Here is a 15,072-nt window from a genome sequence, read left to right on the forward strand (position 1 = left end):
CAGTAAAGTCACAGGATACAAATTGAAGATACAGAAATCCATGACATTTCTATAGAGTAATAATGAAGTAGCAGAAAGAGAAATTAAGAAAACAGTCCCATTTACAAATGCACCCAAAATAATAAGATACCTAGAATAAATTTAACCAAGAAGGTGAAAGATTTGTACTCTGAAAACTATAAAACACTGATTAAAAAAAATGAAGATGACATAAGGAGATGGGAAGATATTCCAGACTCATAGATTGGAAGAACAAATGCTGTTAAAATGTCCATACTACCCAAATTAATCTACAGATTTAATGCAATCCCTATCAAAATACCAACTGCATTTTTTGCAGAACTAGAATAAATAATGCCAAAATTTGTATGGAACTGCAAAAAGACCCTAGCCAAAATAATATTAAAAAAGAAAAATAAGGGCCATCTGGGTGCTCTGGCAGTTAAGCATCTGACTCTTGATTTTGGCTTAGGTCATGATCTCATGGTTGTTGAGTTTGAGCCCTGCGTCATGTCAGAGCTCGCTACTAGCAGTGAGGAGCCTGCTTGAGATTCTCTCTTTCTCCTTTTCTCTCTCTCTCTCTCTGCTCCTCCCCAGCTTGGGCTCGCTCTCTCTCAAAATAAATAAATAAACTAAAAAAAAAAAAGGAGAAACAAAACTGGAGATATCACAATCCCAGATTTCAAGATATACTACAAAGCTGTAGTGAAGAAAACATGTAGTACTGGCACAAAAATAGACACATAGATCAACATAATGAATAGAAAATCCAGAAATAAACCTATGATTATAAGGTCAATTAATCTTCGACAAAGGAAGCAAGAATACGCATTTGGAAAGAGTCTCCTCAACAAATGATGTTGGGAAGAAGAGACAGTTACATGTCTAAGAATGAAATTGGACCACTTTCTTATACCATACACAAAAATAAATTCAATATGGATTAAGGACCTACGTGTGAGACCTGAAACCATAAAACTCCTAGAAGGGAGCACAGGCAGTAATTTCTCTGACATGGAACACAGCAACATTTTTCTAGGTATGGCTCCTGAGGCAAGGGACACAAAAGCTGAACTGTTGGCACTGTACCTAAATAAAAAGTGTCTTCATAGCAAAGGAAACAACGAACAAAAATTCCCTGAAAGACAACCTACTGAATGGGAGAAGATATTTGCAAGTTACATATCCAATAAAGGTTTAGTATCCAAAATATATAAAGAAGTGATACAACTCAACACCCAAAAAACAAATAATTAAAATAGTTAAAATTAAAATAGCTAAAAAATGGGCAGAAGACATGAACAGATAATTCTCCAAAGAAGACATCCAGATGGCCAAAAGACATATGAAAAAATGTTCAACGTCACTTATCATCAGGGAAATGCAAATCAAAACCACACACCTGTCAGAATGGCTAAATTCAAAAACATGAGAAACAACAAGTGTTGGCAAGGATGTAGAGAAAAAGGAACCCTCACGCACTGTTGGTGGGAATGCAAACTGGTGCAGCCACTATGTAAAACAGTATGGAGGTTCCTCAAAAAATTAAAAATACCATATGATGCAGTAATTCCACTACCTGGTATTTACCCAAAGAATATGAAAACACTAATCTGAAAAGATACACACCCCCAAGTTTATAGCAGCATTATTTGCAATAGCCAAATTATGGTAGCAGCCTAAGTGTCCATGGATTGATAAATGGATAAAAGGTGATATATATATACACGTATATGTGTGTATATATACGTGTATATATACACATATATATACACGTATATATACACACACGTCATTAAAAAGAATGAAATCTTGCCAAATAAGTCAGTCAGAGAAAGACAAATACCAACTGATTTCAGTCATATGTGGAAATAAGAGACAAAACAAATGATCAAGGGAAAAAAAGAGGCTAACCAAAAAACAAACAGACTCTGAACTATAGAGAACAAACTTGAGGTTACCAGAGGGGGAGGTAGAAGAACAGATGGGTGAAATAGGTGAAGGGGATTAAGAGTACACTTTTCATGATGAGCACTGACTAATGTGTAGAACTGTTGCATCACTGTATTGTACACCTGGAACTAATATAAACTACACTGGAATTAAAAAAACAAAAAAAAGAAAAAAAAAAAGATCCACAACTGCTCTATTCCCCCTACCCTCAGTCCCTGGTAAATACCAATATACTTAATGTTTCTATGAATTTGAATGCTTTAGATACCTCATGTAAGTGGAATCACAATTTATTTTTTTTAATTTTATTGAGAAATAATTGACATGTATCACTGTGTAAGTTTAATGCATACATCATGATGTTCTGACTTATATATATTGTGAAATGATTACCACAATTGGTTCACCTAATCTCCATTATCACGAATAAAAGAAGGAAAAAAAAACCTTTCTCTTTGTGATATGAACTCTTAGGATTTACTCTCTTAACAACTTTCCTATACATTATATAGCAGTGTTAACTATAATCATCATGTTGCATATTACATCCCCAGTACTTAATCTTATTAAGTGGAAGTTTGTACTTTTTGACCATCTTCCTCCAAATCCTCCTCTCCTCCACCGTTTACTGCTAGTAACCAAAAGTCTGATCTCTTTTTTTATGAGCGTGGTTTATTTTTTTCTTTTTTAGATTCTACATATAAGTGAGACCATTCAGCATTTTTCTCTGTCTACAATTTATTTTTAATCCAAAATATTAGCAGTCACTGAATGAAAGGGATTTTTCCTTGTTTTATTTTGGGGCTTTCTGTTGCTAATTGGGCCTGAGCCCAGTAAATACACTGGATGGATTTTATATGGTACAATCATATTTCACAGCCCCTGCTAATGATCCATTTCTGAATATAGAAATTGAATGTCATTATGTTGAAAGATCACTAATTAGATACTAAGGTAGTACTTGACTTTGAAGTTATTTATAAAATTTTAATTTTTCTTTGGATGTTAAATGAAATGGATGTTTTAACATCTTTGGAAGTTAAAAGAAAAGTTAGAGGGTAGATTTAATTACTGCATTCACCTGCAGTTAGTATTTATTACTATACTCTTTAACCTTTGTTATACAACACTGGGAAATTTTCATTGAGTGGAGAATTGCCTGGGTTTTGGTTCCAGTTCTGCCATCTATATGACCTTGGGCAAATCATTTAATTCCTTTAAGCTTAGGCATTATTATCCCCAGTAGTATTCTAATCCATAAAGATGGATGGAGATAATCATACTTGGCTTACCTACCTTGCGGTAGAGTTATGGGAATAAATGGAGAGTATTATGTCAAAAAGCTCTGAAATATTAGCTTTGGAAATACATATTAAGGATTAAAGAAATCTCATCCTTTCCCAAACTTCTCTCCATTTTTATGTGCCTTTTTCTACAAATGTTATGCCATACTAGACTAAAAAGTTACGCTGCTTTTTCCCCAGTTCCCTATCTATCGGACTATATGCTTCAAAAGTAAACTCACATTAAAAATGGTCAGCAGCTTTACAGCTTTTTTTTTTTTTTTTTTGTGGTGACTAGGCCTAGGAATAAGGGAGTAAGGGATACCAGAAATAAATTAGAGAAGAATTCCCCTCCCTTCTTCCGTATTCACTCTCCTGTAACTTCCTAGTTAGGAGACCTTTAGTTTGAAAATGTAGACACGACTAAGAGGTGTTTATACATGACAAGTGAATATTACAAGTGCTACTTTGGGGGAATCTCAGGAATGGTTTGAATCCTCATCTGCAGTTTCACTTAAATTACACCAGATATTAAAGCATTGTGACTCAGTGGTTTGTGCAACAAGCTGGAAACTCAGGACCTGTGGGTTCTGGCCATGCGTCTGACATTTGTATTTTACAAGTGAGCTAGTCATGCCCACTCCCATGTTTTATTTAGTTTTCATCTATTAATGAGGGCAATGATGCGAAATTACATCCCAGAGTTGTTAAAAAAGAACAAAGAACAACTTGCAAAGAGTCACAATGCCATGAAAGCCATAACAAAGGTAATTTTCATGAAAGAATATACATAAAAATACTCCAAAAGTTAAAATTTCTATACAGATATAAAGCATTACTTTTACCTGAGTGAGGGGGGAAGGGTACACTGTGAATATGAAACAGGTAGATAATCCTGAAACCCATTTTGAATTATTGGTTTCAAACTCCACCCCCTCCCCCAACCTTCACAAAAGTAGTAAGAAGATAAATTTTGAAAGCAGTATTTTGGTTTTCCTTTCATCCCTCATGTCTTTACCCAGAGTGAAGGTGGAGAGTGAGTAGGGCAAGAGCCCAAAGAAGGGCTCTTTTACAGGAGGTAAAAAAGTAAAAGGTTCAGAAATCATTCACTGTTTGTTTTTTTAACCAGTTTCTTATTTTGTGTTTTTGGTGAGCGAGGGTAATGTGTGTAGCACACTAATTCTGAAACATACCTCCTAGAAGACGAAACCACGGCTTAGAGAGCTTAAGTGACACCCTGGGTAAGAAATGGAGTGGGCGTTTGAAACTTCATCTCTCTCACTTCACACACAGCCCATGCTCTTTCTTGTTGCCCTGTTCTGTTTCAGGAAAAGCAGAATTTCTTTTTGGAATAAATGCCAAACAGACCTGTCCTGAAAAGTTATTAAGTCAAGTTGTTCCAGGGATTCTCCCCACCTCTCTCATGGCCACATGGGTTGTATCGTGACATCTCTACACATCTCTATATGCCTGCTTAATGTTTCTTTCTTGACTAACTGGATTCTTTATAATTTCTATTCTTACAAGGCCTGCCCTAATTGTACCCCATGGCATTCAGCTTCTATCCTTGCTGTTTAATGCTCTCTAGGTTTCTAAGTTCGGATTCTGAACAGTGAGAACTGCTTGGCCAACATGATGTTTCTACACCAGGTCACAGGATGCTGGCCAGTTTTACATGGGGATTAGTTAATTTGGGTCAAGTGCGGCTGACGATGAGCAAGATAGTCAAGTTTCTTGAGAACTGTTGTAGGTCGGTATTCTGAAACTTAGCCTGTGCTACTTAAAAAATTCTCTCAAATAAGATCTGCTTTCATTTTTCTTCATTTGTATGTTTTTATTAACGATATTGCAGGGACACCTGGGTGGCTCAGCTGGTTAAGTATCAGACTAGACTTTGGCTCAGGTAATGATCTCACAGTTTGTCAGATCAAGCCCCACAGTGGGCTCCGTGCTTGGGATTCTCTCTCTCTCTCTCTCTCTCTCTCTCTTTCTCTCCCCATCCCCCGCATGTTCTCTCTCTCTCTCCCAAAATAAACTTAAAAAAAAAAAGAATTATAAAGAAGATATTGCCATTCTTCTTATCACCTAGATTGGAAGTCTAAAAAATTTTAAATAGATTTAATTTTGTTGGAAAAGTAATGCACACAGAGTAAAATATTTGGAATATAAAAGGGTATACACACTGGAAGTTGTCTCCTTTCTACCAAAGATTCTCAAAGCCCTCCTAGAGGCCAACACAAGCGAACAGTTTTTGAAGTATTTTTTGCAAAGTTCTATGTTCAAGCATTTTATCCACATTCTATTTTACATAAAAGTAAATAAATACCATAAATACAATGCCTACCTTGTCTCATTTAGTAAGTACGTCTTGGGGCCTATTCCACATAAAAATATAAAGATTATTTTTTTCATATTTTGAATGGCTTCAAAAAACTTAATTATATGTATGTGATTTTGTTTTTTAACTAGTCCCTTTTGGTATGAAGGTATATTGTTTCCACTTTTACTACAAATAGGGTTGCAATAAGTATATATGTTTGTATACAGCTGTAAATATTATCTATAAATTTTTCAGCCAAAGCATGCATAACGTTTCCATTTTTATACATTTATGGACAAACTGCCTCTCATCATCTGTGCATGAAAGTTTCCATTTGCCCATACCATGCATAGCCCTGTGTACTGTGAACCTTTCTGATCTCTTCTAATTTGGTAATTTCAGTCATTTGTAATTCTACCTTCTTTCTTGTTCACTAAGTCAGTCAGTCATCTAGTTCTCTGAGTTCTTTGTCTCTCTCAATTCCAATTCCATCTGTGTCTTTTTTTTTCCTTAATTTTTATTTTAGAGAGAGTGAGAAAGAGCAGGGGAGAGAGAGGCAGAGGTTGGGGGAAGAGAGAGAGAGGGTGAGAGAGAAAATTCCGAGCAGACTCCACATTCAGCGTGGATCCCCACTTGAGGCTTGATCCCATGACCCTGGGGTCATGACCTGAGCCGAAATCAAGAGTCAGTGCTCAACCAACTGAGCCACCCAGGCGCCCCATCCATGTCTTTGTAATTGAAGTACTATGACCTTAGTTACAGCTTTTGTTGCTTCATGTATTGGCTCCTAATACCTCATTCCATTCTTTCCACTTATTAAGTCATGATTTATCTAAAAAGTGCCAGATTGCTATTTTCCTAATTCTACTTCTATTCTCAAAATCCTTTGGTGACTTCCACTGACAATATGAAGTGCGCATCATTCTCCAGGCATTCAACATCCTCCAGAATCCAATCCCTATCCACTTTAGCGCCTTCACACATATATAAAGATTCTGCTACAAACTTCTGTTTTACTGTCTTCATGCTTTTTGTTTCATCACTTCTCTTACGTGGAAGCTCTTCTTTCCGTTCAAACCCAATTTCACATATCCTTCAAGGATAGGACCACTGCATCGTGATAACCAATTCACAATTGTCTCTTCTCAGAACTGTTAAACGACTCAACATCTGTATCACTCATTTGGTATCACTCATGGTATAACTAACCGCTTATTGTTTTTCCTCCAGGCTATGCAGTCTAAGAAGCCATCCCTAAAAACACTGATGTATCTTGCATGTGCGTGCGCGCACACACACACACACACACACACACAGCATAATCTCTCATATTTACAACCCTTCATATTTTGAGGTAGACAAGAAATATCTGTAGATTGAAACATGACCTAAGTATGTTAAAATGAGGAAGGTACTGCCAAGCCCTTGCAAAAGAGTTTAAATACACAGAGGTACATTTGTTCTCCCTAACCTACATCAGATGCCACAGGTAGCTGCTAAGAACTCAAAAAACACACAGTGTTACAGGAAAGAGAGAGAAGCATGCCAATTAAGAGGAAAAGTAAAAAAATTGCAAAAACACTAGTCAAAATAGACTCAGTAACTCAAAACAAGTAACACTTCCCATCAGACTGTCCCTAGACCGTTAGACAACTTGTCTAGCATATAGTCTTTATAAATCACCCTCTGGTTTGTACATTCTTTTGATATATCAAAAGTAGAAGTACTCTTGATCATCTGCCCATTTCTTTGCTGAGAGTCTAATTTCTTTTCCAGTTCTGGAGGAAAAGGGGTACCTACAGCAAGCTATCTTAGTAGGTGATCAAGTCCAGATCCTGACCTTTCCATCCAGTGAAATGGAGTCTCAGTAACTGATTAAAGTAAAATACTCCAGACCCTTGTTTCAGATAAAACTTACCTTAGAAACTGAACTGTTCCTCTAAGTGAATTTTTAAATATGGAACAAACCTGTATCATTTTACACTGCATATATATATATTATATATATATATAAATATATATTATATATTTAAATATAAATATAATATATAATAATATATAATTTATAACATAATATAAATATAAATATATATAAATATATATAATGTAAAATGTATATTTTTATATGTAAATGCATAGTTAGAGATTTAGAAAGGCACACCTGCAAGTGCCTATTTCTGAGAGGAGGAGTGGATTAGTACACACTAATTGTATTATTAAAAAAATTTTTTTTATCTGCGACTCATACCTATTCTCTTGAAGGAGTTTATTCCATAGTAGTTCTAAACATTTATCTGGGAAAAGGGGGCTATCACTTATATTTTCTATTTAACCAAATTCCTTGACCAAGCAGTGTATCTGTAAAAAATGCTTGTGGGTATAAGTGACCAAAAAAAAGTCTATGAATAAAATCCTTCACTTCTGTCACATTACCACATGTTTACCTTCCTTAGAGGAAATATAACCGTTGTACTGAAAACAAGATTTGCGTTCTAGTTTTGGCTCTGCTAAGAATATGCTGAGGGAACTTAGGCGAATCACTTTCTTTGTAAAATGGTTAATTAGACTAGGACGGATATTCTGATCACTAGATTTACAAAGATGTATAAAGATTTATACAATCCATTCAATGGAGAAAAATCTATTACTCATTTTGGAAGGGCTGCGAATCTAAGCGCTAGATAAATTCCCTTTCATTCAGCAATCACAACCCCCAACACAAGCGTGTTGGATGCACTCCAACTAGGAGCTCACTCGTCAGGGTTTGGACGGATTTGCAAAAAAGCAAAAGTCCTTTCACTCAAGAAACGTTTCCTTTTTCTTGACCGTAGCCATTCCCCAAAGTGCCAATGTCTAATTGCCGTCAATAGTCACCAAACCACTAGTAAGATGAAGACATACCTGCTGTGAACGTGGAGGTGACACAACTACAGTTCCCAGCATGCCTCTCTATCCCACCGCCGCCCTCTCCCGCCCCCGCGGGTCTCCCTGGACTCCCTGGACTCCCGCGGGTCGGGACTTGTAGTCCTAGCCCACAGTTGTGGGCGGCGCGGAAGCGCTCTAGAACGATGCTTTTCCCACTAGCAGGCCGTGAGCCCGCAAGTTCCAACTAAAATCCTACTCGACTGACTAGGATTTACTCTGTTCAGAGGCGGACTCCCTCCTTCCAGACCTCCTCAGACCTATTAGCAGGCGGGGCGGAACCACGCCCCGGAAGTAGAGTCAAGTAGCCCAGCCGACAGCTAAAAGCCTTCCAGCCACTCCGAGAGGGGCTAGCACCGGCAGGGCGGGCTTGGGAGAGTAGCCCGGAGGCGGGGTGGGCGGGGTGGGGTGGGGTGAAATCGGCGCGTCCTAGCGCCTTGGGCGGAGCTACGGCGCGGGGCCGCGCGTCTGGGTGGCGGCGGGGCCGCGCCCGTGGGGAGAGGCGGCTGCGGGTGCTGGTGGAGGTGGGGGGGGGGGGAGGAGGAACCGGGAAGGGGGGGGCAGGGAGAGCGGAGAGCCGTGTTCCTGAGGCGGTGGCGGCGTCTCCCAACGAAGGAGGAGGAGGGCGGGGAAGGAGGATGGAGCAAGCTGGGGGTTGGGGTTGGCGCTAGCCGCAGCGGCTCGCCTCGTACTGTGGGAGAGCGGCCGCTGCTCCTGGAAGTTGTGGGGTCGGGAACCGGGCCGGTGCTGCCGCTGCCGCCGCCTTAAGCGGTGAGGAGCCGAAAGGAGTGGCGAGGCTAGGCGGGGGTCGGGAGGGAGGGGAAGGGCCGGGAAAGCGAGCTGGGGAAGACTGAGCGAGCTCTGCGCCGGGCGGGCGGGCGGCGGGGGGGCCAGCCACCGCAGCCGGGGGGACGCGGGAGGATGGAGCAAGTGGAAATCCTGAGGAAATTTATCCAGAGGGTTCAGGCCATGAAGAGTCCGGACCACAATGGGGAGGACAACTTCGCCCGGGACTTCATGGTGAGTCCTTCTCCTTGCTGTCGCCTCCTTTCGCCGGCACCGGAGCCCACCACCGCCTCGCCCAGCCGGCCCGGGCAGCCAGCGCTTTGTGTGCAGCTGAGAGGAGAGGGGCGGAGTGGCGCGCACCAACTCCTTAGGGCCGGGTGGTCTCGAAGGCCGGCGGGAGGTGAGACCGCCTCCGCCCCTCGGCCGCCTTCCCTCCCATCCCGCTTTCGCGGCCCCCACCGCGGGCGCCAGGGGCGCGAAAGGAGCGGCCCCGGCGGAGCCCGCACTCTGCACCGCCGCCGGCGACCACCTATTGTTTCTCGGGCCGGGAATCGAAGCCGAAGGAGGTGCAGACCCGGGGCGGGAGGGGGGGCTCGTCCCTCCACCCCCACTCCCTAACCAGCCTGCCCCTCCTGGGAGGGTCGAGGCAAGGTGTCTACCCTGGGTGGAGAGCAGATCGCAGCTGATGGAGGGACGGGGGTGTTGAGGTTGGCATTAACTCCTGGGGTCCCTTTGCTCAGGCTGGTCTCAGAAGTGGGCAAGGGAGGAGTTCTGCCGTTTTTTGGGTTCGCAGTTATTATTCCAAGGCTTGGGAAAGGATTGTCCGTAGGGAATCCCTTGGTTTGCCCAATTCCATCTACCCTCGTCCGGTCTCTTGTCTCTGGAGACCCAGGTTTGAGATGGGGTTGGGGTCATCGTGACTTTAGGTTGACGGGTTGTGTGTGTGTGTGTGTGTGTGTGTGTGTGTGTGTGTGTGTGTGTGTGTAGGGGGTAAGTGTGTGTGTGTGTGGAGGGGGTGATTATCCTGAAGGAAGCCTACTTCGGACTCCCTAGGGGATATTGTCGAAGGCGGAGGGGATGTGACTATCACTTCCTATCCGGGGTGGGGGTGGGGAACTTGGGAACAATAGTCCTGGTGGGGCGGAGGCAACGAAACGGGCTGAAGCCCTGAACTGGGAGATAACCTTCTCAGCCTCCCCCCGCCCCCCTCTTTCCGCCCTCTGCTTGGTCTGGCTGGCTGGAGAGGAGGTTAAAAGTCTTGTTCGTGAAATTGCTCTAGATACATCACTTATTGAGGGGGTCAGATACAAAGGCGTGGGACCAGAAGTCGACTTCCTACATTGTCCCTCCGGCCCCCCTTTTATTTTTCTGCTGGACAATGTTCCCTTTAGGGTTGTTTCTCGGCTTAGGAGGCGGTGGTTGCGGCTGCTGCTCCTACGGATATTGCGCAAGACTGGGGCGTTGGAAACTCTGGAGGTCTGGGGAATGGAAAAGGAAGTGGGACTTTGGGAAGAGGTTGCTCCTTAGCCTTGGCGGGGTTTGAGAATGGGAAATAAGCTAGGGAAAATTTTGCGCCTGGGCAAGATACAACTCCAAGAATAAGCACTTAACTCCGAAATTCTCGATTGTAAAAAGGATACACAGTTAATGTCTATAAAAATGAATGAGCAGCAAACGCTGGCTAGTTTTTGTTTCAAAGTACAGTTTAATTGTTTACAAGGTGCAGGTGATATGACTTTTAGTACTGAAATGCTTTTTCACATTTTAAAGCGACTCCAGTCTAGTAAAGCTTTAGCATTAAAATTGTTAACAGCTTATAAAATAGATCGTTGACCTTACTCAATATAATAATGATATTGTTGAGCTTTGTGATTCCCGCCTTCCTAGACCAATAATAGAGGATAGGAGTAAGATTTTGTTAGTATCTTTTCAGAACAGAAAAATATAAATAATCTATGACTTATTTTAAACATTTTCTGTTGATATTTAGCCTATGTATTTTTGAAAAATTAATTTTTGGTCGAAGTAAAGGTAAGGAACATTTTCTCATCTTACATTGAGAATTTTGATTGTGTTCATATCTTTTGGGTAGTGTCACCAATAATTGGATGGAGTCCCTTTTTTCTATATTTTTAGCAAAAATAGAAAATATTTACTTAAGATATTTTAAAAGTTTAAAATTAGTCTATTGCAGTCTTATTTTGGTTATGGAAGAAGAGGTGGTGTGGTCCTTGGTCACTTCTCCTTTGCATGCTAGTCATCTGGTTATCCCTGGGCACATCCTGTCAGGAAAGAGCATTGTTTGGTGATGAAGGCCATCAGGACAGGTGCCCAGTCTCTGAACTACAGGGGAAGTAGCCTTGGGGTTTGTGCTTTGGGGATGAGTCAGGGATTCCTATTGGAGATTTCATTTCTGAAGGACTAAATGAGTTTCTTTTTTTTCCATAATACCTAGGGATACTAGGTGAGTCTACATTCGAGATTTGATGACTAAGGCTATTCTTTTATAGTGCTTGCTTTTTTTATTCCATGACTTGATAAGCAATAGCTATAATTAAGACTGCTAGATTGTGCTTTTTCCCTTGGGTGGTATGCTGGTGGGAAACCATGCCCTTCTACCATGGAAAGAGAATAGAAAATCAGCTAATAATTTTAAGTGTTCTGTTATTCTTCAAATCTTATGTGGGCTAAAAATGCATTTTTAAATTTTAGCATTTTAGAACTGAGCCTTAGAGATAATCTAGCTGTTATAATCTTGTTCAAGTATAAAGTACTAATGTTCATTGTTTCAAATTTGGAAATTATAGACTAATTAATAATGCCTTACTCTTAGGAAGTGGGTGGACATCCAAAATGTTTTCTTTCCATTGTTGTATCCAGCCTACCTAGTCCCATCACTCAAAGGCTGTCTCTGTTTAATGCATCTGTGTGACCATACGATATATTCCATTTTACATATATATATTTTTTCCATTTTGTGTATATATATACATATATATAGTCCATTATATATATAAATATATATATGTATTTTAAATGTTTATTTATTTTGAGAGAGAGAGCACGCATACGCATGTGAGCAGGCAGAGGAGGGTAGAGAGGGAGACAGAGCATCCCAAGCAGGCTCTGCATGGTCAGCAGTGAGCCTGTCGCAGGGCCTAACTTACAAACCGGGAGATCATGACCTGAGCTGAAGTCGGATGCTTAACCTACTGAGCCACCCAGGTGCCCCAATATCGTTGTTGTTGTTTTTTAACTTAACATTTTGATAAGTGTTTTTCACTTGCAAAAGTCATTTTCAGTGGCTATATAATATATTTCACCTGGCAACCATTTTATAGCTTAACCATTTGCTTGTGGTTGAATGTTTAGGCCATTTATTTTCTGTTATTACAATGTCATAATTCTGTAATGAACACTTGTGTGTAAAGCTTCCTTATTTTGGAGTATTGCATAAGATATATTCCAGTAGTGGAAGTACTAGGTAAAAGGATATAAACATTTAATACAGATCTATAAATAACCTTTTGAAGAAGTATCAATGTATACAACTGTCAGTAATGCATGAGTGTTCATTTAATTATCTTGCTCTTTGATAATTTGATGATCGGAAAATAGTATCTTGTTTTAATTTGAAAATTTTCCACCTGTCATTAACTATTCTTTGAGTTTTCTATTTTTGGCCTTGGTGTGTTGAGTCCTCCCCAGCCCAACCCTAGAAAGGAGAAAACTAAGATACTGAGATGGTGTAAACTGTAGTACCAAGATGATTACTTGCATGTTGAAGGTTAAACATCTGATTTGTGGCAGGTCCGGAACTTGGTTTCTCCTATCTTGACTGCAAGTCTTCTTTTTTATTAAAAAAAAATTTTTTTTAATGTTTATTTATTTTTGAGAGAGAGAGACAGACAGAGTATGAGTGGAGGAGGGGCAGATAGAGAGGGAGACACAGAATCCCAAGCAGGCTCCAGGCTCTGAGCTTTCAGCACAGAGCCTGATGCGGGGCTCGAACCCACAAACCGCGAAATCATGACCTGAGCTGAAGTGGGACGCTTAACTGACTGAGCCACCCAGGCGCCCCATTGACTATAAGTCTTCTTTGCAAGATGGCAGACAGTGATCATGACAAGTAAACAAACGTATAAGGTAGAGTGGTGTGCATTCGTGTTTGACAGACCTGGGTTTTACTCCCATCTCTTTCATTGGCTAGCTGTCTGACCATGAGCAGGCCACTTAAAATAGGATGACTGATCTTTTTTTTTTTTTTTTTAACGTTTATTTATTTTTGAGACAGAGAGAGACAGAGCATGAACAGGGGAGGGGCAGAGAGAGAGGGAGACATAGAATCTGAAACAGGCTCCAGGCTCTGAGCGGTCAGCACAGAGCCCGACGCGGGGCTCCAACTCTCGGACTGTGAGATCATGACCTGAGCCGAAGTCGGACGCTTAACTGACCGAGCCACCCAGGCGCCCCAGATGACTGATCTTTTAAAGAAGAAAAATGCTACTTCACAGGGCTGAGGTCTGGGACTGACGTTTAGGGTCATCATCTAACAAATTATTGTGCTAAGGTCTGTGTATTCTCATATGGCTAATTCATATAGTCAGTTACAGATAACTAGACATAGAAAGAAAGAAGTATCTGGGCTTTGTTTTCAATCATTTTCTTGTGCGTTTTAAAGCTTTGTAATGTGTAAAACATTAAAACAAGAAGTAGATTTCTTCTGATCAGGCTAAAGTTTATCTAATTTACATTACACAGTTGTATATGAAAAAAATCACAAAAGACACTTAAGCTACAAACAAATATGGCAGCTTCAGCTTAAAAGCCAGCTTTCTCTACATTTATGAAGGTGAAAACAAAAACATAATAAGTGAATTCAGTGGAGTATTTAAAATATAGAATGCAACAGAGGTGTGAATTCTAGTACTTTTTTGTGAAATATTGGGAGGAGAGGATTTAAGGACATTTTTCTGAGGCTGAACTGGGTATAATAGCAAGCCATCCTATATTAATATGCTATTTAAAATAACTTTGATGTTTTAAACTAATCTGAACTTAATTTATCAAAGATACCCAAGAACTACCATAGAAGTTATTTATTTCAGGGGATTTATTATATAAAACCATTTGTTCTACAAGTGGTAATCCTGACAGAACTGCTCAAAATGACCAGCCTATTTGCTTTGTTATGATTAAATAATTGTTATACGGTTTTTATTTTACTATGGTAACATTAGTGACTTTATAAGTTATTTTAAGTAGGAAAGAACTTAACATTTTTCATCTCTATTATATACTAAACACTGCGCCAGATACTTTACACCCTTTCTTACTAACTCAACAGTTTATGAGGTAGATATAACCTGTATTTTACACATGAGGAAGCATACTCTGAGAGTTAAGTATCTTGCTTGACTTCAAAACCTCTGTTCTATTTGTGTATATATGTATGTATGTAATCTCTATACATACATACATATATACAGCACAGGTGTAGACCCCAAGATCAAGAGTCACATTCTCCTCCAACTGAGCCAGCCAGGTACCCCCAAACCTCTGTTCTTTTTGTTCTGTTTCTCCAGGATACATCTGAGGTCTCTTAGGACCTAGCTGGGACTAGGCTAGTGGTGGAGGGAGGGCACATCACCATGCAAAAGGATGGAAGTTTTAAAGTGGAACATGTTTAGGGAAGTGGTAAATAATCTGCCATAATTTATGGAAACCAATTTGACAAAAAGTTATATTTTAAAAAAAGGAAAAGATAATCTGCTATAACTAATGCAGCAGTTCACATCTTTTGATCTC

The 15,072-nt window shown here is 40.3% G+C and overlaps 2 protein-coding genes across 2 annotated transcripts in view; one reads left to right on the forward strand and one right to left on the reverse strand.

Moving 5' to 3' along the window:
* GSAP (gamma-secretase activating protein) overlaps positions 1-8,733 on the reverse strand; it is a 204,477-nt gene extending 195,744 nt beyond the window's left edge. The window contains exon 1 of the mRNA XM_060632294.3: positions 8,458-8,733. The gene's annotated coding sequence lies outside the window, so the exon portion shown is untranslated. The remainder of the gene's footprint in view (positions 1-8,457) is intronic.
* Positions 8,734-9,013: 280 nt separating this feature from the next.
* The window catches only part of PTPN12 (protein tyrosine phosphatase non-receptor type 12), a 103,719-nt gene continuing 97,660 nt past the window's right edge, over positions 9,014-15,072 (forward strand). Inside the window, exon 1 of the mRNA XM_078442532.2 lies at positions 9,014-9,498. Within this exon, the coding sequence (XP_078298658.1) occupies positions 9,400-9,498 (99 nt within the window). The 5' untranslated portion in view covers positions 9,014-9,399. The remainder of the gene's footprint in view (positions 9,499-15,072) is intronic.

Source organism: Panthera onca, chromosome A2 (assembly GCF_046562875.1).
Source record: "Panthera onca isolate mPanOnc1 chromosome A2, mPanOnc1 haplotype 2, whole genome shotgun sequence".
NCBI lineage: Eukaryota > Metazoa > Chordata > Mammalia > Carnivora > Felidae > Panthera > Panthera onca.